General features: G+C 41.6%; 1 protein-coding gene across 3 annotated transcripts in view; it reads left to right on the top strand.

Moving 5' to 3' along the window:
- Positions 1–14,978: 14,978 nt before the first annotated feature.
- Positions 14,979–26,670, top strand: part of MAP3K1 (mitogen-activated protein kinase kinase kinase 1) — a 73,609-nt gene continuing 61,917 nt past the window's right edge. Inside the window, exon 1 of one of the 3 annotated variants that reach the window (XM_043488546.1) lies at positions 14,979–15,487. In XM_043488546.1, coding sequence (XP_043344481.1) covers positions 15,009–15,487 — 479 coding nt within the window. In that variant the 5' untranslated portion in view covers positions 14,979–15,008. Of the gene's footprint in view, positions 15,488–15,776; positions 15,943–16,071; positions 16,569–26,670 lie in introns of those variants that run through there. The other 2 variants (XM_043488548.1, XM_043488547.1) reach the window with 2 other exon arrangements.

Below are 26,670 nucleotides of genomic sequence, written 5' to 3'. Positions count from 1 at the left end.
TTGAAACAAACACCTAGTGATAATTTTACATAAAAGCTGTCTTTTCCTCTTTGTGGAGGTGTCCTGTCATTCTCTTCTTTGGGTTGATGTAAACACCAAAACTCCTCTTGCTGGAACTGACGGAAGCAATGCCTCCAAACAAAAGCCTTCTGTGAAGGTGGCAGTTCTTCCTTCTTCCTCAAAGTTCCTTCTTAAAGCAGATCTCATCTCTTTGCATTGTTTTTTTAAACTCTTGAGACCTTTAGGACAATTGCTCTATCTCTGATAATTCCAGTCGAACTGCTCAAGCTGAAACTGAGTGAGTGAATGCATTAATAACAGGCTTTTCTATAAACTCCTTTGCTCTATACTTCTTTCCAATGCTCTCTTCCACATTACTAGGGAATAGTAGAGTCTCTACAAACGATCCATGGTTAATTGATGATATTAGTTGAATAAATGCCAGTTTTAATGTTGGCATTAAAAGAAATCCAAATCTTTAATTTCTAAAATTACCTATAAATATTTCATATATATTACTGCATATAGAAGTATAACAACTAACACATATGTAGTACTCTCTGTGTTCCAGACACTATTTAAGTGCTTTTCCTATTTTAACTCATTCATTCCTCTCACTGACACTACAAGGTACTATTAGTCTCATCTTACAGATGAGGAAATCATTGCATGTGGAGATTAAGTAATTTGTTCAAAGTTACATTAGTATTAAGTTGCAGAGTCAAGCTGAAACTTGGACTGTCTTGCCCCAAAGTGTGTGTGTGTATGCGCCACGTGTTTACACCAACATGGTATAATACCATAATATGGTAGAGGTAATTAGAGAATAGCACAACATATGATAATGTGCAAAGCGATCAGAGAAGAAAGAGGTCCTTATGAATAGAAATGACTGGAAAAGAACTTCCTAAGTAGGGAAGATAGGAGAAAGTCATAGGTCAGTTTGCCCTAAGTCAATTTATCAAATGATCAAACTATCAAATGACAAATTTGCTAAAATTTGTCAGGAAATTCACTGCAGCTAGTTACGGCAACACTGCAACTGTTACCGTAAGAGCCATCCACATGGCTGAGAGCAGAAAGGGATAGAGGTATCTAAATTGTGAGACTGATAGTCATTTGACAAGTCTAACAAGTCTCTAGCTATAGGGTTATAGCAACGCTTCAAGGAGTCTGAAAAGTGAGGAAAGTCCCCAGTAAGGCAATGAATTGATGATTCAGCACATTAATCATCCGAGGAATTGATTTTTGGTGAACTGGCTTATGGCGAATTCACTGTCAATGAATTGATTTTTGCTACATGTGCCTGATTCAACATCTAGAACTGGAAAGTGTAAACATTCGTTTGGTCCTACAATCCCCAAATCAATGACCTTGAATCCTTTTTTACTATAACCTACAGTACTGCTGAAGCTGAAACTCCAATACTTTGGCCACCTCATGCGAAGGGTTGACTCACTGGAAAAGACCCTGATGCCGGGAGGGATTGGGGGCAGGAGGAGAAGGGGACGACAGAGGATGAGATGACTGTATGGCATCACTGACTCAATGGACATGAGTTTGAGTAAACTCTGGGAGTTGGTGATGGACAGGGAGGCCTGGCATGCTGCGATTCATGGGGTTACAAAGGGTCAGACACGACTGAGCGACTGAACTGAACTGAAGAGTAAAGAATACACGTTTGCACTTTACAGTGTGACCACACACCACACATACACCCCCAAGATTCACATTGCTCTTACCTCAGGCAATGTACTCTGGTATTTTCTATTATATTTCTTTTTTTTCCAAACTGGTTACAACCCAATAAAATGATTTTGCAAGCATTCAATTGGTTATGACCTGTGGTTTAGAAAACCTCATAACAGAAAACCTGTTGTACCTTTGAATATACAGTACAAGATTAATAGTCCTATAGCACCAAACTAACATGTGTAATACTATTTTGGAGAAAATAATGGCTATAATTCTAACTCAGTGTTCCAGGATACAGTTCTCCACTTATAATGGAACAGGGAACATTCTGTCTATTAATACTCTAAATCCTGCTGTGAGGCTGTTGGGAGATTCTGCAGATCCAAATTGCTGGTATTGCTGCCATGACCTGGTGGGTGCCTGTGGAACTAGTTTAGGGGCTGAGGGCAGGAGTGTGCCTTGACCACCAGATGCCTCACAAGTGGGGCCCGTCCTTTTCTTCTACCAAATTTACCAGTTCCACTTTTCACTGCTAGAACTTGCTATGTGGTGACTCTAAGAATTGCTCTTTCCCTTGTTCCACTAATAAACCAAATGCTATTTTTCACTTCCTCTCCTATCCCAAAATCAAGTCATCAATCCTTCAAGCTTTTCTAAGAGGGGTATAATGCTAGTGAAAAGAAGATGTAGATGGGTCATGTAGGAAAGAAAGAGTTACACACAGATTCTCATGGTGAGTTGTCAAGGACAGCAACATTGATTTACCACCATCTTGAGAAAAACCAGACTTGGGCTGGTCTGACAGAGTTTTCAGGTCATCTGGCTATTTTAGGATATTATTTATAATTCAGTGACATATAAATATTAGAGGGAAAAACAATTTTTTAAACATATATCATGTGCTGTCATATAATATCCCTTCATTTACCATGGATTTAAACAAGTTAGATGCTGATTATACTTCAAGTGTAAAATGCTGAAGGCCTATTCTGCCCTTTTGAGTTCAATTAAATTTTTAATTACTTGGTAAATGGAACTTCGGGAAGAAGAAATGACATTTCACCCAAAGGCTTTTCTAAAGTTAAGAATTGAACAGCAATATTTTTATGTGCTATTGTTTGCTGATGACCAAACAACGCTTTTGTTCAGTTTTAACAAACTCCATTCGTTCAATTCCAAGGGATTTGTATCAAACCTACTGAATGCTAGGCCTTCCCCGGTGACTCAGCAGTAAAGAATCCACCTGCAATGCAGGAGCCACAGGAGACACAAGTTCAATGTCTGGGTCCTGGGTTAGGAAGATCCCCTGAAGGACAGCATGGCAACCCACTTCAGCATTCTTGCCTGGAGAATCCCATGGACAGAGGAGCCTGGCAAGCTACAGTCCATAGGGTTTCAAAGAGCTGGACACAAGATGACTGAAGTGACTTAGCACGCATGCACACACGCTGAACAGTAACAGAAAAGACTGGAGTCAAAGACAAAGAATAAGGAAAATATCTGGGATTTACAAATCTCTGGGATTATACACTTTGCAGCTGGAACTTTCCATATTGGAGTCAACCCAAAACTTATTTTAAAGAGAAACTTTGATTAGCATTCCTTCATTTATGAGGATGTTATAAAGCAAAGTGTTTTCTTGGCACCTTTGTTTTAGATGATTTTTTCTTTCTCATCCATGCGAGCATCTTTAGAAGAAAAAGAAGAAGAAAGAGCTGCACTTTGAAACAGACTTCACTGAACAAGGTGAGTGTGAAGTATTCAATGGGCAAAACGGAGAAAACACAAAACTGAAAGTATTATATGGGCATTTGAGTATCTTGAATGGCTACTGGGCCTGCTGAATGACCTCACTGAATGCGTAAGAATCTGCTCTGGTCCCACGTTCTTTGGTGTCACTCTGCTACCTCTGTGAGTCGAATGGTTAACACTAATGAGGTGACGTGGCAGGCATGGTCCTGTTTGAGTTACTCAGCATCATTCAGAGAAACTTTATTACTTTTACCACTAACTGAACTTCCGGCTCCAACGAACCGCTGGGACACCTTGTACTCTCAATAGCACTGGCCGAGGACTGTGAGCGATTACGCTGTGGTTACTCAAAAATCCTTGAAGTGTCTGGTACCTTATCTGCACTCGATACATATTGGTTGACTGATTAAGTGCCGCCTGATTATTATACAGGAATACCTTTATTCTTCCTGGAAGCAGTGATATAGAGTGGAAAGAATAACAAATTTAGGGTTAGTAGCCTATCTTGCCAATTTGCCAGCCAAGTGATTTGGGGCAGGATGAAAAAATTCTCCCTGAGGCTCCATTTCTGAGTCTCTAAAATGGGAGGAAGAAATTGGTCTCAAAAAAAGAGTTGTGGGAGAATTAAATAGGGGGACAGAATGTAAAACACCCGACACATGAGGGAAATCTCAGTAAGCTTCGGGTGAATCAGATCCAAAATCATTCATTCTCATGAATGAGTTTGCCGCTAATGTTGGTCTTCCCACCAATAACTTTCTGCTATATATTTATTTTGTTCTCTGGATCATCTAGTATTCCTCCTCCCTTAAAAACAATCAACTCATTTTTGGCAAAGTACAGATGCAGGCAAAAATAATAGGAATATGAAATATTACAATGTCAATAAAAAAAGGAGGAAGACCTTCTTTGAGAAACTGGGAAGCTCACCAGACTCCTCTGTGTATATTAATAAGGGAGGCAGTGAATCTGGTGGCAAATTCCCTGGGTTAAAATAACTGGAGCTTTTCACAGAGAACCCAAAGGATTTAAGTTTATGTCATCCTCTCATTAGGGATGGCCTCCTGGTAGTCACCTAAGCTGGTATTACTGTCAGATTAATATGAAAAGTTATGACAGATGCTGAAATAGTTCCCTTTAAATAAAATGAAATTAACACCCACGGAAGAAGAAAGAGATACAAGTGAAGGGGCTAAAAATCAGCTAAGTTAGAAGGGGCCACTCCAAACATATGCTCGTCCTCTAAAGAGACTAACAGCTTGGGTCTGGGGCAGGCCAGACTGTTTGGGAGCTGCTTTTTCTCTTCCTCCAGACCAGAGAATAATCAGTAACTGCCACATGAGTAGCAGAGCTGGGCCTGGGCCTGATACTCAGTGAGGAACACCGGTTGTAGACAACACTCTTGCAAAGTCCTGAGTCTCTTCAGCCTTCAATGAAGAACCTTAAGTACCACCCAACAGCAGTCAGCTGTTTCAGGATGATAAAGAATTCCTTTTAGGAAAAGTTAGCAATTTAAAAATTGGCTTAGAAATGTCCTTATGTTTCAGAAGATTTTGATTTCCAATGATATTCCCATATAATTTTCATCCCTGAAAATTTATTGTCTGAAAAATTAAAAAACCTAAATCTTCTTGGAATTCAAGTCAGTTCAACTGACTCTGTCAGTAGCTATTTTTAAAGGAGATGACTCTTCAAAAACAAAACTTTGAGACTCTCCGAGATATCAAGCGATATAAAATAAGAGGAAGTGTTTATTTCCAAGGTCTTATTCTGCCTGGTCCACTGTTTTCTTATCTTAAAATGAGTTGGCATTCCAGTATTTTCATATGTACTAATGAGCTATAACAACTGTTGTTCAGTCACTAAGTCGTGTCCAACCCTTTGCAACCCCTTGAACTGCAGCAAGTCAGGCTTCCCTGTCCTTCACTATCTCCCGGAGTTTGCTCAAACTCTTGTCCATTGCCCACCCATTTAAATGACTCTATTTAGTAAAAAAGAAGATAGTCTTGTGGTTTCCCCCAACATTAGGAGCACTTCTCAAAGAAAAGCTATTTTTAGTTTACCTTTCCCTCTCTCAGACTAGGGTAGGATATGACTTGTTTTGGAAATGACAAAATTGAGGAGAGTAAATGCTTCCTTTTAAGCTTCCATATCTTACCATCTTCTCCTACAATTGGTCCTGCAGACACTCTGCCACTAAATCATCTGAAGCAACAGATGCATCCTGCAATTGCCAATAAATAAGTGTTAGGGAAGGGCTCTCTGCAGACATTTCCTGTGTTTTAGAGCCATTACTACATTGACACTTTTACTTTTTCATCTTAGAAATTATTTTTCTTTGTAATTTAATTAGAGATGGAAGTCAGTGAAGGTGTCCTCTTAGGAAATGCAGAGCAGTTACTAAACTGAGTCCCCAAATCAAGACTGTTTCGCTCACCTCATGAGTTGTATTTCTTTTTCACTTTTCTTTTTTAACTTTGCAAAAACATTTTAATTTCTTAATGTACCTAAAAGGATGCTGTGTCCACAGTGTGCGCTGAATATATCGTAAGGATCAGTCTTTCTGTGTCACAATTCTTTTTCCCCCTTTTTATTTTATATTGGAATATAGCCAATTAGTAGGCTTCCCAGATGGCTCAGTGGTAAAGAATCCACCTGCCAATACAGGAGATGTGGGTTCGATTCCTAGGTTGGGAAGATTCCCTGGAGAAGCAAATGGCAATCTACTCTAGTATTCTTGCCTGGGACATCCCATGGACAGAGGAGTCTAGAAGGTTACAGTCCATGGGGTCACAAAAAAGTCAGATACGGCTTAGTAACTAAACAACATAGCCAGTTATCAATATTGTGATAGTTTCAGAGGGACAGTAAAGGGACTCAGCCATACATATAAATGTATCCATTTATTCTCCCCCAAACTTCCCCTGCATCCAGGCTGCCACATAACACTGAGCAGAGTTCCCTTTGCTATACAGTAGGAGTTTGCTGGTTGTCATTTTAAATATACTGGTGTGTAATGTCAATCTCAAGCTCCCTAACTATCCCTTCCCTAACTTATCTTGTAAATAAGTTTGTTTGTATCATTTCTTTTTAGATTCCGCATATAAAGGATGTCATACAACATTTCTCCTTCTCTGACTTATTTCACTTAATATGACAATCTGTAGGTCCATCCATGTTGCTGATAATGACATTATTTCATTCTTTTTAAGGACTGAGAAATATTTCATTGTATACATGTACCATATCTTCTTTATCCATTTACCATGTCTTAGCTATTATAAACAGTGCTGCAATGAACACTGGGGTGCAAGTATCTTTTTGAATTATGGTTTTCTCCAGATACATGCCCAGGAGTGGGATTTCAGGGTTATATGGTAGCTCTATGTTTAGTTTTTTAAGGAACCTCCATACTGTTCTCCATAGTGGTTTAACCAATTTACATTCCGACCAACAGTGTAGGCAGGTTCTCTTTTCTCTATAAACTCTCCAGGATTCATTGTTTGTAGATTTTTTTGATGATGGCCATTCTGACCCATGTGAGTTGATACCTCATTACAGTTTTGATTTGCATTTCTCTAATAATTAGTGATGTTTAGTATCTTTTCATGTGCTTTTTGGCCACCTATATGTCCTCTTGGAAGGATGGGGGAAGGGATAGTTAGGGAGTTTGGGATCAACACGTACACACTGCTATATTTAAAATGGATAACCAATAAGGACCGACTGTATGGCACACGGAACTCTGCTCAATGTTATGTGGCAGCCTGGATGGGAGGGGAGTTTGAGGGAGAATGGATACATGTATATGTATGGCTGAGTTCCTTTGCAGTCTACCTGAAATGATCACATTTTTAATTAGCTACACTCCAATATAAAATAAAAAGTTTTTTAAAAAGTTAACATATATGAAGTACTTATCACATACTGCCATATAATAAATGGTCAATAAATAATTTATAACTGTAAATAATTTTTAACTTCCTATGCTCCCTTGGAAACTTTCCGAGATGCTCTTCCTACAAACTTTCAGATTTGTTTCACGTGTTACAGATACGGCTCCTTTTCTGTCATTCTCTTCTTCTGTGTTTCAGAGTCCCACTCCTCAGTTCTTTCTCCCCTTTTCCCTTCCTTTTCTCCTTACATCCCTCTTCTCTCCCCCTCAGTTATCCCCAATAAGAGCCAATTAGAATGCATATAGAAATTAATTCTCACCTTCTTCTAAAGAAAGTGCACAGCTATATTTGCAAATAAAGTCATATCACTTTTATGAAAGAGAACTTCTTCCCCATTAGGGAGCAAATGTTGTGATTGATGCTCAGATCCTAAGGAGTCTTAGACAGTTTGTGTTTGGTAACGACCTGTCCAACTGGTAAAGAATCCACCTGCAATGCAGGAGACCCTTGTTCAATCCCTGGATCAGGAAGATCTCCTGGAGTGGGGCATGCCAACCCACTCCAGTATTCTTGCCTAAAGAATCCCATGGACAGAGGAGTCTGGAAGGGGTTACAGTCCATGGGGTCACAGAGTCAGACACGACCGAGTGCCTAAGCACAGCACAGCACACAGCGACCTAAGTCAACCCCCATTACTTGAGCATCTACTACATGCAAGGCACTGAGCTAGGGGCTCTGGGGAGGCAAGGATGATGAAGAGGAGACAGTCCCTCCCTCTGGGGTCTCATTAGCCGGTGGAAAATGTTGACATGGACACAAGTGGCTCTCACGCAAGGCAGGCTCTGGAAGTTCTCCCAGGGAAAGGGCATCTTCTCACTTTCTCTACCCCCAGCACCTGGAAGGGGCCTGCCTGTTAGCAGGTGCTTAGCAGTATTTCCCTCAGACCTGGGCAAGAGGATAGAAGTGCATCATGTGTCACAAATTTGGAGAACAAGTGTTTTAAAGAATACACAGCTGCCCTGGTCACTTGGGTCTGGGGTGCAGTGCTGGCTTAGCATGACGCATAACCCTAAGCTTCTGTTCTCAAGATCGATGCCTTTCAGGACCCAGAGATGCATTGCTTCACACGCCTTGCCCCCTGGTTTAGACAGGTCGAGAAGGTCTGTGACTGTACTGCTGCCCATGTTGGAGATCAACATTAATTTGTAGTTGGGGAGAATCTTACTAGTAGACATATTCAATAAGAGAAGGGAAAAATAAGCTAAGTTGTCGAATCTGTCCCTCTGATAATAGGAATGCAATGGATTCCTGAATAACCGCACGTCCTTGCTTCTCTTTTTGACCTTTCTCATGGGTCCTGGGCTACTCACTCATTGGGCCAGTATTCACAACAGTTATACACAAATGCTAAGAAAAATTTTGCAATATTAAGCAATGTATATGACCTACATTTGTATTTGTGTAGGTATAGACAAATCATGTGAAGTATGTTGCTATTCCTTACATTGGCAACTATATGGATATTGAATGCTAAGACTGCAAATAGTTTTATCCTAATAAAATACTTGATTACATTTAATTAAATTTTTTAAAAATTTAGAATTCAACTTTAAATATTTGTTATTTAAAATTTTGATATATCTTTATTTTATTCCTCATCCAGTCAGCCCATCAATGGAAACCAGATATAATTGTCTTTAATATTTTGTTGCCAGTCTTTTAAAAAAATCACAACTTTATATAATGTTCAGTTTTGTCTTTATGAAAGTATATATATCAAGGTAGAAGTCTAAAATATATTTTATCCACTGTTGGTTTACATTCTGACTTTTAGCTAATTTAAAATGTTGTTATGGGGCCTTCATGTGTACTCACCCTGCCCCTTCAAAGGTTAAGAATGGGCCAGGCCCAGGGGTGGTGGTGGCCAGAGTTTGGGAGTGGAGTGGATTTAAGGAAGAGTTTTCAGAAGAAGAGGGCTCATAGGTTCCTTTGGAGGAAAAGATAGCATGACCTGCTCCCAACCTGGGGAACAGATATCTGTGGTGGGAGCCCAGGTACAAGACAGGGTGAACTGTGCTGAGAACCCAACAGTCAATGGTGGTAGGCTGTGGGTGTGATGAAGGCAGGTGTCAGGTCTATGCTGATCTCATTCCTTGACCTTGAGTGGTGCCCAGCACACAGAAGAAAATGCATTTAATATTTGATGAATGAAAGAAAGAACGAGTTTGGACTCTATACTCTATGTAACATAGAACCACTAAAGAGTCTGAGGAGAGGGGACAGAATCAGAACTGCAGTTAAGAAAGCAACTGACAAGGGTGCCTGGAATTTATTTGAAAGTTTAGCTGTTGGAGATAGAAAGAGTAATATGCTAACTTATATGTTACTAATTTATATCTATTGTGATTCGTTATTTCTTGAACATACAAATGTGGATATTTGTAATTATACACAATGAATGAAAAAAGGAATCTGGAATCCGCACTCTATATTCTATGTAATAGGAACCACTAAAGAGTTGGAGGCCTAACTGGACATTTAATGGTCCATAAGGTGTTGGAGGAGACTCTTGAGAGTCCCTTGGACTGCAAGGAGATCCAACCAGTCCATCCTAAAGGAGATCAGTCCTGGGTGTTCATTGGAAGGACTGATGCTGAAGCTGAAACTCCAATACTTTGGCCACCTCATGCGAAGAGTTGACTCATTAGAAAAGACCCTGATGCTGGGAGGGATTGGGGGCAGGAGGAGAAGGGGACGACAAAGGATGAGATGGCTGGATGGCATCACCAACTCGATGGACATGAGTTTGGGTAGTTGGTGATGGACAGGGAGGCCTGGCGTGCTACAATTCATGGGGTTGCAGAGTCGGACACGACTGAGAGACTGAAGTGAAGTGAACTGAAAACTCCTAAGTATTAGGTATAATGGCTCTAGGGCTGTGCTGTCTGATAACACTGGTCACTGTCTACATGTGCCTTTTGAGCATCTGAAATGTGACTCAAATGATATTTGATATGTTCTGAAGAATAAAAAACATACTGGATTTCAAAGATGTAGTTAAAAAATAATGACAAAATCTCATTAGTAATATTTTATATATTGATTAAGTACTGAAAAAGTAATATTTTGGATATACTGCATAAACTATATTATTGAAATCAATTTCACTTGCTTCTTTTTAGTTTTTCTAATGTGGCTACTAGGAAATTTAAAATTACAAGTAAAATAAAATTACATATGAGTATTGCATTTGCAGCTTGCTTTACATTTTATCAGATGGCACTGCTCTAGTGGATATCAATTTTGTACACTTCTTTAGCAGTTTTGACCCCAAAACAATGCAAATAATTACAAAAGGAAGGTGCAAATGTTGCAAAAGATGAAGAAGTTGACTAAACCACCAGAAGTGATATTAAACTTCCTAGATCATGTGTAAGGTCTTGTCAACATAGGATTTAGCAGAGTTGGACCAGTGGACCACAAATGAAGAGGAAACTAACAAGGACACTGATTCAAAGAAAGAAATGGAATATTACAGGAGGACCTTGGAGAAATGTATGAAGTCTTCAAATATTTTTTTTTTGCAAAAATGATAGTCATGATTAAGCCATAAAACTTAAACAGAAAAAGAATATTGCATTATACATCAAAAAAGAGCAATGAACAGGGTTCAACAGAATTCAAAGGATCATTCAGAGTTGTAAAGGTAAGTCGAATTTGGCTAACTGTGTGATAAATCAAATTTCATTAGTTGCAGTTGTATTTTTAAATATAAAATCCCGATTCAGCTGGCTTTCATTATTCACTACAAAAATTTAGTTTCTGATTTTAAATACTTGCAAATATAAGCAAAATATTTCAAAGGCTGGTTAATAAAAAGGAATCTCATATGTACATATAGTATAAAATATTTTCCTTTAGCTTAAAACATAAGCAACAGGATTTTGTCTTGTATAGTTTGGGGGTTTTAATCAGTATTTGGGTGGAGGGCCTTGGTCTTTTGAGTATGGGTCCATTATCCAGAGGCTTTCTGACATCTCTCATGGTCTACAGTTTTCACTTTTATTTTCTTTCAAGCAAAGTGAAAACTGAGAGACATGTACAAAGTTCTTATAGATTTGAATGCTTTTTTCTCCATTCTTTCACAATCCTCATATCCATAACTCATTTGACAGAGACTCTTTCCAGTGTCTTGCTTTCACTCATTCTTTCAAAGCATTTAACTTAGTTTTCATCGGAATAACTTTTGTTTTGCACTTACACAGTCATGTTCAATAGGACTTAATTAAATTCCATAGCGACAGTTACAGCAGCTATAGTCAGATTTGGGAACAAATATGGTGGATTCGCTGGGGTCCATAACTCACCTGGTGGGAGCAGAAGTGTGCCGGTGTCACGAGTGTTCATTATGCTGCAGCATCCCTCTGGCTGCTGCACACCACACCAGGAATGACCGGAATCTGTTACTAGATGAGTCAGTAAGTGGAGGTTGGTGAAGAAGCTTTCTACTATTATGTCACCTACAGTGTATTTACAAAAGGTCACTATCCTATACATGACAAGATTTCCCAACTTAGGACATCTGCAAACACTTGGGAAGTATGGTGTCTGGAAAGAACAGAGAAACCAAGTTCTCACCCCAACTCTCCTGCAAGTATTCTATAATAATATTTATAACTCTGATAGGATACCAGCTTTTACTCTATTCTCAAGGTTATCTTCTTACTCTTTACATCTACCTAAGATGTAGATCTCACAAACAGAGGAGTGAAACCCCACACATAGATGGATCTGAAATTCTAGCAGAGTCAACTTGATAAATACCCACTCATAAAAATATTTGCAAATGGATCGTTTTATTTACTTTTGTAAATCTCTCAAGAGAAGAAAATTTCTTATGTGTGCATAATAGGTATTTAAGAAATACAAAGTGAATGATACACAGACTGAAATATTTCTGCAGTGCCTATTAAATCTGTTCATTCTAAATCAGTGATGTTTATGCACAAGGAGGAAATGCGCCAATATTAAACTGGATCCTCCAAATGAGTGTGATTCAGGAACTGAAGTATGACTTAGGTGATTCCCAGAAGCACTATGTGGAAGCAGTGATCTGTAAAATATTGACGTAAAGGTTACCAAAGTTGTCATAGCATAAATGAAATTACTGCAACATTTGTGTCTGAGAGAGAGTAGAAATAAAGAGGTTGGAAATAGGAACTGGAATTTTCAGTGTACAAGCAAACTTGGAAGAGTCACAAGACTCCTTTATGTCATTAAAGAAACAAATTAAGGCAATTTGACATATGTCTTTATGCAGTAATATAAAGCAGGACCCAGCAGCACCAAACTAGAGATAGAATTTTAACCATGCTTAAGATGCAAAAATTATGGTAGCAATCCCACAGGTTAACGTCTCCTCAAAGAAGACTTTATATCAACAGATGATGGAGGAAGAACACCCTTTTCAGTCAAGCACGTCCTTTATAATTCTTCCTTAAAAAATAAGTTTGTCAGTGCACGGTGCATAATGACAACTCGAATATATACATAAAAGATTAAAGGCGGAAATGACTCAAAGCACCAAAAACCTGGTGAAAGACCAGCACTTAAGGTTTCGCCATGGCGGTGTGATGGATGGAGGCCAGAGACTGTGGCTAGTTGATAGTAGCGTGCTCTTCTCGCTGGGTCCCGTTTTCATCACTGAGCACAGATGAAGAGGCTAAAGTAAATGTTTCACTGGATCCCGTTCTGTTTTGCTACTCTGGCCAAACTTCAAAACTGGAACACTTTTGAAAAGCTGAAGGCATCTACTTATTTTTCTCATTTACAGTTACCTAGGGTATGTGTGTGCAAATGTAAAGGTTTTCTAATCTAAATAAGAAAGAAACAAGTTTATCCTTCCCCATGGAGGTTTTGGTGGGTGTAACAATCCGGGAAGACCTAGGAAATAACTACTGTTTGCTGTGGATGATACACTTGGCTACCATTAAAAGACTGTATAATCATAGCCTAACTGTAGACTTCAAATTTTAACAGATTTATCTAAAGTTTCAAAATTTGTACCGTTGGATGTAACTAAAACTAGCTTATGGCAGACTTTGTAGCAGTTAACACGGAGCTAATATGAAATCTGAACCCGCTTTAAAAATCCCTCGGATATCACCATCCTCCTCAGTTACCATTTATAGCCAAGAAAGAGGTTTTCATTTTATCTGTTTCCAAGAAATCAAAGGAATTATTTTGTAGACAGTTTAGACTTTTGTCTAAATATATGCATACTGACAAGTTAGCGCTCTCCTTTCTCTTCCAGAGCAGCTCTCTCCCTCCACGACGCTCCCCCACCCCACCCCCGCCTTAATTCCCGTTTCACAAAATAAATCTAGGGACTCTGTTCCCGGCTTAAGGGAGATTTCTCAGCCCAGACACACCGGCTGGAGGAAAAGGAGAGAGGGGAGAAGTAAACGCGACACGGAAGCGAACAGAAAGTTCTAAAATCATTAACATGTAAATGGTGCCTTTTCCATTCCGAAGCACCTTATCGCCAGACGCCCTCAGGGACTCGCAGGGTTCGTGACGCCGCGCCGGGGAGCTCGGGCTCCGGGGGGTGGGGGCGGAGGGAAGCCGACGGCAGCCCGACCCTGCCGGGAAGAGGGACGTGCAGTCAGAGGCATAGGACTTGGGGAGGGTCAGAACCTGGCGGAGGATGACAGTAGCCGGCACTTCCTGGTTCCTTCCCCAAGCATGCTGTCTGCGGTCCTGCATATCTGCCTTTCCCAAAGGCAGCGGAGGAATAAAAAGAAAAAGATGTATAACAATTCACCTCGACCACCCCACCCTCCCCCCGCCCCCGACCCCGTGGCCCGGTCTTCTCTGTCTCCCTCTAGCTGGGGGCGAGACAGTGGGTGAAGAGGACGTCCCAAACCTGTGATTTCAGGTTTTGAACACGATATTCCAGAAACTTGTTTTATTTGTAGTACGATGTGGGGGTGGGCAAAAGATGAGGAAATTTTTTTTTTTTTTTAAGAAGTTTGTGTTTTGGGTCCGCGGCGTCACGTCAGCTGAACATTGGGTTTCTTTCGCTTTGCAACAGGCGAGCGCCCCGGGCGCCACCTGCGCGTCCCGCGCGGAGTGGAGGCGGGGGCGGGGGTAGGTCGGTCCGCGCCCGGGTTCCCCGACGCCCACTGCAACGGGCAGGCGAATGACAGACTGCAGACCCTCTGGCTTGTGCCCCCTGCAACGCACCGTCCTTCAAAGCTCGAAGTGCAACTCCCTTAGGGCGAGCGCCTGCCGAGCCGGGCCGAGATTGCGGCGGAGAGGAAGCGGAGCTCTGCCGCCGAGGCTCCTCCTCTCGCCGGTGCAGCCCGGGACTACCTGGCGGCGCGGCGGGTGAGGCGCGCGAACCCCAGCGCGCCCCCGCAGCGCCACCGCGGCGGCCCGCGTGCGGGGCTGAGCTAAGAGCCCGCTCCCCACCGAAACCTGCGGCCCGTCCTCCCCTTACTGAACCCCGCGCGCCCGCCCGTCCGGGCGCCCGAAGGGCCGCGCTCACGCAGTTGGCGCAGCCAGCCCTACGCTAGATGCGCAGAGCCCGCCCCCCGCCCCCTGCACTCTCCCCGCCCCCTCCCTCCCTCGCAGGGGCCGAGCGAATGTAGCCCGCGAGAGAAAATGGCGGCGGCGGCGGGGAATCGCGCCTCGTCCTCGGGATTCCCGGGCGCCGGGGCGGCGAGCCCCGAAGCGGGCGGCGGCAGAGGGACCCTCAAGGCGAGCAGCGCGCCCGCGGCAGCCGCGGGGCTGCTGCGGGAGGCGGGCAGTGGGGGCCGTGAGCGGGCGGACTGGAGGCGGCGGCAGCTGCGCAAAGTGCGGAGTGTGGAGCTGGACCAGCTGCCCGAGCCGCCGCTTTTCCTCGCCGCCTCGCCGCCGTCCTCCTCTACTTCCCCGTCGCCGGAGCCCCCGGACGCGGCGGCGGGCGGGAGCGGTTTCCAGCCTGTGGCGGTGCCGCCGCCCCACGGAGCCGCGAGCCGCGGTGGCGCCCACCCTGCCGAGCCGGCGGCCGCACCGGACAGCGGCGCCCAGAGCCCCGCGGGGGCCGAGCCGGGGGAGAAGCGGACGCCCGCCGCCGAGCCGACTGCGGCGGCCCCAGCCGGGTAAGCAGCGCGGCCCGGGGAGCGGCGGGGACTTGGGGGGCGGGCGGGCTAGTGCAATGAATGAACCCCGGCATCGCGCAGGGCGTCCCAGGGCTCCGCAAAGCAAGGCTGCGCGCGGCTATCCGGGACCCGAGCCCTCGGGCACCCCCTTTGACCCTTCCAGCGTCGGGCGGCGCCCCAGACCTGGCCTGGGGGACCGGACGGGGGCCCGGGGCGGGGACGTGCTGGAGAGTTTGTTATTGTTTGCAGACATGTGACAGGCGTGCGAGCCGCGCTGCTTGGACCAGTTGAGATAAGGTGTGGGGGACCGGGCTGGCTTTGTGGGGCTCCTGGAATCGGGGCTCTCCGAGGGGCCCCAGAACAGGACCCTGGCGCTGCCCTCCGGGTCAGGCTGGAAGAGGCGAGCAGCAGTGCGGCGGCGGCGACCCCGGACCTGAGTCCCGGGGGGCGCGGGGGTGAGGCCTGAGCCTGCGGGCGGGCGGTGTAGGTGGGCGGAGTAGGTGGGCAGCCCTGCCCGAGGCCGAGTTGGGGGGCCGGAGGGCGGCGGCGCAGAAAGCGGTGGGGTCCCCCGGGCCGTGACAGGCAGAGCCTCTAGGCAGGTACCCGGAGGTCGGGCCGGAACGGAGGCGGCGCGCCCCGAGCGCGGCCGCAGGGGGTTCCGGGTGAACGGCTCCGTAACGCCTGTCAAAGCGGTGCGGGCTGACGGGCTGCAAGCTCTCGGGGGCTTGCGGGGTGTGAGGACAGAGAGTTTTCTAATCGCGTCCCCCGAGGGACTCCTAGTTTCCTGGGGAATGCAGACCGCACCACGGAGACTTGAGTGACTTCTGTTTGGAGTTTGAATTTGGCCTTTGAAGTTTGCATTTGGCGGAGTGGTGTAAGAGCCAGGACCGGATGTGTCAGCCATTCACTTGCAAAGCGGTGGTGCCCCCTCCCCGCAGCCTCTCCGGCGTGGTTGGGGACCGCGGCGCGGGTGCGGTGCTTCCTGCTCCCTGCAGCTGCGCGGGCCGCCGCGGGATTCCAAGGGACCCGGTGTGGTGTTTTCCGGGGCCCTGGGCTGCCTGCGCGATACGGTCTGTGCAAGGTAACTCAGGCCAGCCGTTCCTGGCCTGACTCTTTTGGCAACTAGAAATTTTTGTTTAAGGAAATTCTTTTAAATGTGACAGCCACAGTCCTTGTTTTTGTTTGTTTTTAAATCTAACTAGTGTATGCAGAGCACAGGTTTGAGGGGTATTTTGAGTTGCTGGAAATGTTGCGATAGTCACCCGTTTCCCTGTAGGGTTTCCTGACCTTCATTCTTAGTGCTTTAAAGACTGCCTTGTATTATTGGTTTCCCTTGTGAAACGAATTTGACAGTAGGAATCATTGGCTTTCGTTAATTATCTAGTGATTTGGCACTTTGGGGGGCAACTTGATTGTTTAAAACCGCAGTGTGTTGATTGCTACTTAGAAGTTGGCCCCTTCTCTTTCCCCACCTCGCGGGGGAGGGAACCCTAAAAATGTGGTCAGCAGTGTGCCGTGGCAGTGTCGAGAGGAACGGAGACTTGTGACTATGCTAGTTTCCTGTGTGCACTTGTACATGTAGCTTAGTCTTACAAGGGTTATGTTTCTCTACACTACTGCTCCTTTGCAGATTGCATTAGAACTTGACTGGAATGATTCGTTGTAGGCGATTGTTACTACAAGTGAGGTCCAGTTAAAGATATTAAACCCAGAATTTGAGAGGTGAATTTTGTCTTATTCCCATGATAACCAAGTTTTTGGATGCAGTAAATAATTTAGCAAGCCTCAGCATTCTAGGCATCTTAACGAGCTATGAATATAGTAGAAGAGGAACCACTGTCAAATTAATGTATAGATGTTTAGTGTTGTCTCCACACAAAATAAGAGGACGAAAGTGAAAGCAGATAAAATTCAGGGGGTGAGTAATCCGTGTTTAATTTTTGCATTTTATAAGCTAGTTTTCCCCCTCCCCTTTTTTGAAAGGGTGGATTGTAATTGCATAGTATATGAAATAATAGACTAATCGGCAAAATCATTTCTTAAAATGAATTTAACTGGCTAGAATGCTGTTTGTTCATCCCAAATGTTATACATAAACATTTCATTTATAGTAAAATATTGATTTCCTCTACTTTTGAAATAGTGAGTTTTTTCCATATTTCCTTGTTCATGGGGTTGAAATTCATTTGAAGCTGTTGGTATAAGCACTTTGACTGTAAGCAGTAAAATCGTAATTGAACTTTACTTTTTGGATAATAGTTACATTCATACTTTAGTAGGATCATCTAACATTGAGATTTTGAAATATTTTTATGTTTCAGTAGTACCATACATCTGGACACCCATCTGTTAAGACCTGTCATATTTTTTTAAAGAGAATTCCTAAAGTTTTAAAATTTCATAATTTCCTTTAGTTTTTGATCTTTGGGTGCAGAAATTGAAATTGTGGAAATATAATTTTGTAGTGTAAATAATATCAATAATGCTGATATTAAAAATAGAAGATTTTAAGTCCACCCCTTTTTCAGGTTAGTAACTGAAATCAGTGAAAGTTTTTTGCCTGTAAGTGGCGCCCAAGGGTTTGGGATTTTTCCTTCTATTACAGAATTAGGGGCTTTTTCTTCCTCTTTACTGTCTTTGAAGAGAAATTACAGTGTTACTCTCCATTGAACAGGCTATTGTGAGTTTGGTAGATATAATTACTCCATCCTATTTTTGTAACTTAAAAAAAAAACACCTAACTATCAATTTGCTGGCCCCATGAAAGAACAAGATATGCTGTACTTGTTAATGTTAGTTTTTCCTTAAAACTGAAGCTGTTTTATAGGCTGCTTTTATATCCTCATATAGCCCTCAGCTTTCACTTCCTTTTAGAAGCTTCTGGACTAAAAATATAATTTAGTGACTTTTTACTAAAGGAGGTGTAGGAAAATTATTGCCCAAAATAAATTTTTTTTAAAAACTGGTGATTTTATAAAATGACAGAAGTAGTTACATCAGTTAGTCTTACATGAATTTGTAAGTTTTGTAGTTAGGAATTGTCTCCAAGTTTAATTTTGAATCAGGTAAGAAAATGAATGCATTTTTCAAAGATTATTAAATATAATTCTGAAAGAGAAATATTAGAACTACAGTTGTTGCCAACTTTAGTTTTCTTTTCATATCTGATTCTGGCATGAGTGACTGGTTAACCAACATTCCATAATACATTATTTCCAATATGCTATAATAACTCCCATTTTGCTAGATACAAAAAAACAGGAAGTAGCTCTGTTCATTGATATTCTTTTTCACATCTCCTATAGTACCTCAAGCATATGTTGCACGTTTTAGAAATGGTTGCTGACTTACTGACTTGGAAGATTTCAAAATATGGAATGAAAGGAGTGTTCTTTGCTTTCAACAAGAGCAAAAGAACCAGCTACAGCTTGCCTAGGCTGTCTGCTGATCAGCCCTTGACAGTTGCTGGGAGCATTCCAGAAGAAATGCTGGGGTGGCTGGGGCAGTTAATAGGGAATGGATTTCCCTGAGGAAAAACATGGGGCATTCAGAAGTTCTCTGAGTTAGAAGGCACAACTTTTGCATTTTGTATCCAATTTTCTTGGGCTGAGGGTTATTTCTCTTTGAGGAAGGCAATAGGAGAATGTGGCATGGAGAAGCATTAGTCTCCAGAGGCTCCTTAAGATCTGCAGTATATTGCACTTTTAACCTTGAAATGCCTTGCTGTATCAGATGTACCAGGTATATTCCTTGGACTTGGTTGTTTTCTTCAGTCCTGGCCTCTTTTTATATCTTAAGCTGAAAATTAGAATTATTTTAAAATGTAAATGGGTAAAAAACATTAATGTGAGGAAATATATGCACTATTAAAAATCAACCAAAGTTGTTCTTAAGAAATAATTTAAGAATATTTTGAAACACGAAAGAAATAATCAGAAACAGAATTGAAGGAAATGTTCATTTATAAATGCTCACTGCAAAGCTAACTGTGCCAGTTGGGTGTTTCTTGCAAGAGAATAAGAGGATTTTTGCTGTGGTTAATAAACATGTTCATTGATCAAGTAGAAGTACTTTTATATAGTCACTTTTCTTGCCTTCTGTGTGTCAGGCAAGTTATATATTAGCTCATTTCATCATGTCTGCATCCTTCCAATGTGTTGTAATTTCTGTTTTCAAGAGGTAGAAACTCATGTGTGATGCTAAGGCCCCGTGATCACATGACTGGAAAACAGGCTAGGATTCCAGTCCATGAAGGTCTCTGCACAGTCCATTTCTATCCATCCCTCTCTGCTGTCTCCACTTTCTTTTACAAATTAATGACCAGATTAATGATTTGAAGGAGGAAGTTGTCCTTCAAGAGTCAATGTGAGAATTTAAAAAAAAAAAAGAGTCAATGTGAGAATGATAGGTTTCTACCCAGTACCATTGCCATACATTTGTCTCCTGACGTGTCCATAAAGCATGGTGTTTGTAACCTGGACTCATACATGTAATACAGGTAAACTGTGCTTAGATCACCTCATCATGTTAGGCAAGGAGAATAAGTGATTTGTACTTAGATCATTTCATTGTGTTAGTCAGGGAGAATGGTTGATTAGTGTTGAGTGTTTCTGAGGTTTCTTGATTTGTGCGGTTTATGTTATAAGTAGAAGGAAATAAAGAAGCTAATATAATACCACACATTCATTTTAATCATCACACATGGAACCTGTTCCAGTAGAGTCAGACCCTATTTGTTTGTACTTGTTTTAGATTTCATTCATCCAACTTTTATGAACCTCTGCGAGGTAATTTCCTGGGTGGTAGAGAAAAATGTCATCAATGCACACAGCCTCTGTTTCTGCTGGCAGATTGTATTATGAAGAGGTTTCACACTACCATGTTAAGTGTTGTAAGAGACATGGAACTAGAGAGGGGCACCTAGATTAAGGATCAGTGCTCTGAATCTCACCCACAGCATTTCACACTGTATCTCTGCAGTGAATACAGTCGTACTTCCCTAGCTTTCTGAGGAATAGTTGACCTTCCAGAACAGTAGTTAAAGGTGAAAGCTTTGTTCTGCTTGTACCTTTGATCTGCTAGTTTTTGCTCTTTCCCTTTGGTCTCTTTCCCTTTCTTAGGACAGATATATACTGTAGCTTTTCCATTTCCACAGCAATGGCAAAAGGAATACAGATTACTTTCAAACTACTTCTGCCTATACTCTTAAAAGGTATGAGTATGGAACTTCAAGTTCAGATGTGTGTGTTTTTTTTCTTTCTTGAAGAGAAAAATAAGAAGGGGTATAGGAGCAAGCAACAGGATCTGCCAACACTGTTTTTAAAATTCAGGCTTTATTATTAGTACAAGCAACTCTGCTAGTTAGGAAAATAACATTGGGAAACACATAAAGTATCCTCTAGGCTACAAGATAATCAAGAAGATATCCTTGTCTCATTTACTCTGGCCCATGGGTTGGTTTAGGTATGTTTGGTATGGAAAGGAGTTCTGTACTGTTAGCGATAGAATCCTTTGAAATAACCAGTCTGGTTAGTTTGGTTTAATAGATTGAGATGTTGTAGAGAGCCAAGAGCTGTTAAGTTCTTAAGACCCACCAAGAGTGTATTTCTGAAAATGCAGTCTGTCAGCTGGGAGTTGCTGATGAGACCTTCAGTCCTCTGGAAGACTGAAGCAAGTGCCTGGAGCTCACACAGTGCTGTAGTTAATGTGTTAACTAAGTGTCACAGTAAGCATGATGATGAGCGTATGTGGAGGAGGAAGAGGGTAGATATCGGGGTGGGGGGTGGAGATTGTACTGTTGATAAATAGTTGGGATTATTGTCTTCCTTTATGGCCTAAATAACCATTCAACTGATAAAGCATCAAATAATATTCAAACTGGTCTTACAGCATTCTGAATACTAAATATCAATTGCTAACAGACAAGGAACTCTCTCTTATTCTTTATGCCATTGCCCATCATCTAGACTAGTGTCTGGCACCCGTGAATATTGGATGCATGTGAGTGGTGGTGTTCAGTCTCGTCCCACTCTTTGCGACCCCATGGACTGCAGCACCCCAGGCTTCCCTGTCCTTCACCATCTCCTGGAACTTGCTCAAACTCATGTCCATTGAGTCGGTGATGCCATCCGACCATCTCATTCTCTGTCATTCCCTTCTTCTGCCTTCAATCTTTCCCAGCATCAAGGTCTTTTCTAAGAGTGTTAGGACGAGCGTTAGGATGAATTAATTTTCCCAAAGTGTTAGGATGAATTAATTTTTAAATAAGTGTATCAGAAGATACACTGACTCATGACTTAATGTGATTTTAATCATAATCTAGCTTAAGGCAAGTTTTGAAGGCAGGAATTATTTCTTATGAGTTTTGGTGTATTGCTTGGTATTTTGTAGCAGTAATTGGTATTTAGCAAGCAGTGATTAATAATGTTGATCAATTTTATATAATATAAACCTTACAGAATTAGCTTAATAACTCAGTGTAGTTACAAAGTAATTGGAGGCATGTGTAAAGTGTCAAATATTGAGAAAATTGAGTTTCTGGGGTTTGAGTGTCTAGTTTTTTGTGCTGATGGGTAAGCCCTCCTGATTGTCTTCTTAACCCTGCCAACCCTTCTTTAATGGCTCCTCAGCTTCTTGAGCATTAATATTAGAACATCCTCAGGTCCAGGCCTTCTGTCATTTCCTCTCTTCCACCCCCGCCCCAGTCTCATTAATGCCTTTAGATCAACTATTGGCCTTTCCTGAATGAGTACAGTTTATTTTCCTAGCCATGACCTCTCCTAGATGCCACACCTCTCTACAGAACACATCCATATTCAGGTATCTAAAACCAAATTTAGGATTTTCCTTACACCTTACCCTACTCATACTCACGAGTTCTCTGCTCTTGAAGTGGCAGGACCAGAACCGAGTAGTTACCCTTGACAACGCCGGGTCTTCAGTTCCTTATCAGAGGCTGGTGACGTGGTTTGTTACCATATTCCTAGCCCAGGTCTCCGTGATCTCTCATTTGAACTGACATAGTAGCCTCCTCACTTGCTCCCTGTCTCCTACTTCCTCCCTTCCAGTTGGTTCTCCGTATTGCGACCAGAGTCATCATTTTAAAATGTAAATCTGAGTGTAGCAATTTTCCTGTTAAAAAGTAAATTGAATTTTAAAACGTTCAGATGCTTTCTTTTTGGATAAAGATCACGGAATTCTTAAGATGTCCTACAGAGTCCTTGCCTGGTTTCGCCCCTGGCTGCCTCTCTGGGCCCATCTCTGATCACACACACCCTTATTCTCAGCAGGACTGCCTTCGTTTCCTGACTCAGCACACCACCTCTGCCACAGGCCTTTGTGGTACCGCCTGCTGTCTCTCCTGGAGCACTTTTCCCAGTCGGAGTCAGCTCCGCCCTGTTCAGACCGGTCTCCTAGACTGGCTTTGTAGCTCCATGTCCTTACTGTTAGTGTTTTGATTTTGTATTTATCTCATTTGATGAATGGTTGCCTTCCCTTGAAGACTGAAAGGACATAAGTGGGCAGAGCCTTTGTCTGGGTAGGAACCCAGAACCTAACAAAATGCCTGGCCCAGAGTATATCCGCAGTAAGAATTTGTTGAATAAATGGATGCAGGTAGTTATGATGTTGCAAGATCAAACCAGTGGATTGTCTGTTCTTCCCCTTTGGTCAGATGTAGTCAAGACTTAGCTGAAATGGGGTTAAATGGCAAAAGCCTAGATGATTGGTGTTTCCAAATATTCAGTGTGTGATAGATTCATTAGGAGGTATCTGAAGTATTAGACACACCAAAGGCCACAGGATGGCTTAAGTGGTACAGAGGAAAGAGCTATACTGCATGATAATATGCTGTAGGAAGAAGTGTTTGCTCCGTGTATTTAGTTGTGCTCTTACCAGGGAGTTGAAAGTGTGTGTGTGCGCGCGCGCGTATGTGTGTGCACGTGTGTGTGTGTGCACATCTGTATATAAATAAATATACACCTGGAGCTGTTATGCATTAATACAATGATTCCTTTTTCTGAGTTCTCAGAATGTTATCTAAATTTAGGATACCATGTTTAGGATTTTTGTCCCAATTACCCTACTTCATCCAAAATTTATGAATTTGCTACTGATAATGATTCAACTTGGGATAAATAGTTCACATTTGCATTAAAGAAAAGATTTGCCAGACAAGTACTATGTGAGATTTCAGGAACCAAGAACCCACGTTAACAGAAAATGTTTTGAAGTTTACTGGTGGTAACTAAACCTGGCACCCTCCCTTATCTGGAACACGGTTTAGCACTAAGAAGTAAGAAAAGAAGGCTCTGCCCTGCCAAAGGGCCTGTAACAAAATCTGCGCTTTGAAGTTCTTTGATTTTACACTTAGAAGAGTTCCAGGGGCATTCACTCAGGATTTGCTGACATTTCTTCATTATTCTTGTAGCCTTGTCTATTTGGTGTCCCTAAGCTATGTGTAGCAATTAAAAGCAGCCAGTTAGAAGACCCATGCTTTGAGCAAGAGACAGGTTCCCTACAGGCAGAATATAGGCAGAGACCTGCCAGGTGAGAAGAAGAAGGGAGGAGAAAGGGACCTGCCGAGAGGACATTAGGACATTGCAGTTGGCGGCCACCTGGTGTTGGAGCGTTTGCTTCCACACAGCTGGATCACTGCTAAGATTATGAATTTATTAAATCACAGCACTTTCCCACATTACTTTCGGGGTATCAACTTCTTTATTTGTAAAATGAGAGTGATCAAGATTATATGATTGGTTTTGTCTTCTGTAATGATAATGACTGTGGCTTGCAAGATTGTTGTGTTTCCCTCCACTCAGTCAACTAAGTTAGGAAGCTTGTAACATATTAAGGAAGTTTTCTGTCCATGATAGTCATAGAGAGTATTTTGATCCTCAAAGTGGTAAACATCTAAATTATCTGGAAGAGGTGGTCCTGTAGCCTTGGTGCTGAATAAATGAAGTGTTCTTTAGAATTACATAAAATTGGATGCTGCTCATTACAAACGTCCTGTGGATTGGCTGTGTAGCAGAATTTTTTTGCTCTGTTTGTTGGCCTGAGTCATTTTATATCATGCAATTAAAAAAAAATGCTTTAACAGTTAATCACCACCACCAATATATACTGCCCTTTCTCCTAGCTAGACTGTGAGAAGTCAGGCAGTAAGCGCCAGCTTTGCAATGTTGACCAAGTTATTTAATTACTGTGAGGACTTTGGTCTAATAAGATGTTTGCTTGCGAAAGGGTTGAATTCTTGATGTTCACATGTCTTAAGATGTTCAGTGTTTTGAGAAAGACATTTCACATTTCTTTTTTTTCTCTTTCAAAATAATTAATTGGCTGTACCTACTATTTATTATCTGGATTTTATTGATATTCTTAAATGCTTCTTGGGTAATAAATCAGATTGTTTTCATTGATCCTTAGATTAAAAAAAAAAAGATGTGACATTAATTAATGTAGATACTAACATTCCTGAAAAACTTTTAATGTCAGTATAAACTTATTTCGAAATTTGTAAATACGTTTCAGTTTTTCTGGCACACTGGCATTTCTACACTGTTAGATACGGTCCTTGTGATTTTTCTGAATTCAGAATTTTTAGATTAAGCTTTATTAATAAAATGGTTAGACAGTCCTTTTGAAAGCAACAGAACAATTTATTTTAAACATTTATCTTTTAACAAAAGAACTAGGTAGTACTACTATGTACTATGTGGTACTATGTACTATAGTAGCAGTACTGTGTAGACTGCTATACAGTATTTTTTTCCTTAACAGCATTTTGTTTATTATCTTGATGATGAACAAAGAGCTGTCATTTTCATGACTGCATAGCATTCCATCATTTGGTTGTCTCATTAACCAGTCTCTTCTTTCTAAACATATTGTTTATTGTTTGGTTGTTATATCACGCTACAGTGACTACCACTGTATGTACATTTTCAGATATTTGTGCATTTGGTTTTGTAAAACAAATATTCAGAAGTAAAACTGCTGAGTCAAAGGATTATGCATATTTAAAATTTTTATCGTTTAGCCAAATTGCCCTGTAAAACATTGTGCCACCTTACATTCATCTCACGGTATGTGAGGGTGCTCGTTGCTTCACATTCTTGCCAGTGTTTGATATTATCAGTCTATGAAAGATGGTTTCTTATTTTAATTTGCATTTCTTAGCTTATTAGCATCATAGTACAACTTGTATTTATTAACAGTTTCCTGCTTCTTTTGTGACTTTCACACGAGAGAAAATTGTTTATTTTTTCTTATTGATTTTTATTATGTATTAGAATATTAGCTTGACATTTATTGGAAATGTTCTCCTCTGTTATCATTTATGAATTTCAACTATACTGTTGTTCCATAAAGAGGCTTTAAATATTCCTTCAGATTTCATTTCTTTCTTTCTCTCTCTCCCTCTCTTTCTGAATGGTCTTACAGAGAGACTGTGCTGTGTAGTGGTTCAGAGTACAGATGTCTGAGTTCTAGTCAGAGTTTCAGCACGGTCAAGTAGTGTACCTCGGAAGTTACTTAACTTCTTAGCACTTCAATTTCCTCAACTATAAAATGGAGATATTACTTCAGAGTTGTTGCAGGGACAAAGTGTTTGTATAAACACTGTAAACAGTGCTTGGTGCATGATGAACGCTATGTAGGTAATAGCTGTTATTATTCCCTACCACAAGTTTATAAAAATTCACTAATCTTTTCTAGTACTATTTTTATAGATTAAAAAAAAGTCTCTGATCTATCTGAAGTTTAAGGCCCCAACTTGATTTTCTCCAAATGATTGGCTAGGTGTCCCAGCATTGTTTATTGATTAAAAGTATCCAGTTTATCACATACTAAATTTTCAAATATTTTGACGTTCCCAAATACATTTCTTTATTTCAGATCTCACTCTTGCACAAAGGGCTCAATTCTTAAATAATCACATTTCAAGTTTTATACAAAGATCCTTAAAGAATGTCATTGACTGGAGAGAAAAAGATCCATCAGAAGACTATTAGTTGTATCTTCGCTGAATTGTTTTTATAATATTTTGGTGCCTGAAATGCCTTGGCTTCAGTGACGGAACCCTGCGTCCCCCTGCCTCTGGAATAGTTTCTCCAGGAGGTGCAGCTCAGCCAGCTGCTGCCACCACACACCCAAACTGAATCTCCATCCTCCCGGTCAGATCT

The sequence above is a fragment of the Cervus canadensis genome, chromosome 16 (assembly GCF_019320065.1).
Source record: "Cervus canadensis isolate Bull #8, Minnesota chromosome 16, ASM1932006v1, whole genome shotgun sequence".
NCBI classification, from domain to species: domain Eukaryota; kingdom Metazoa; phylum Chordata; class Mammalia; order Artiodactyla; family Cervidae; genus Cervus; species Cervus canadensis.
This window is presented reverse-complemented; position numbering and strand designations above follow the sequence as displayed.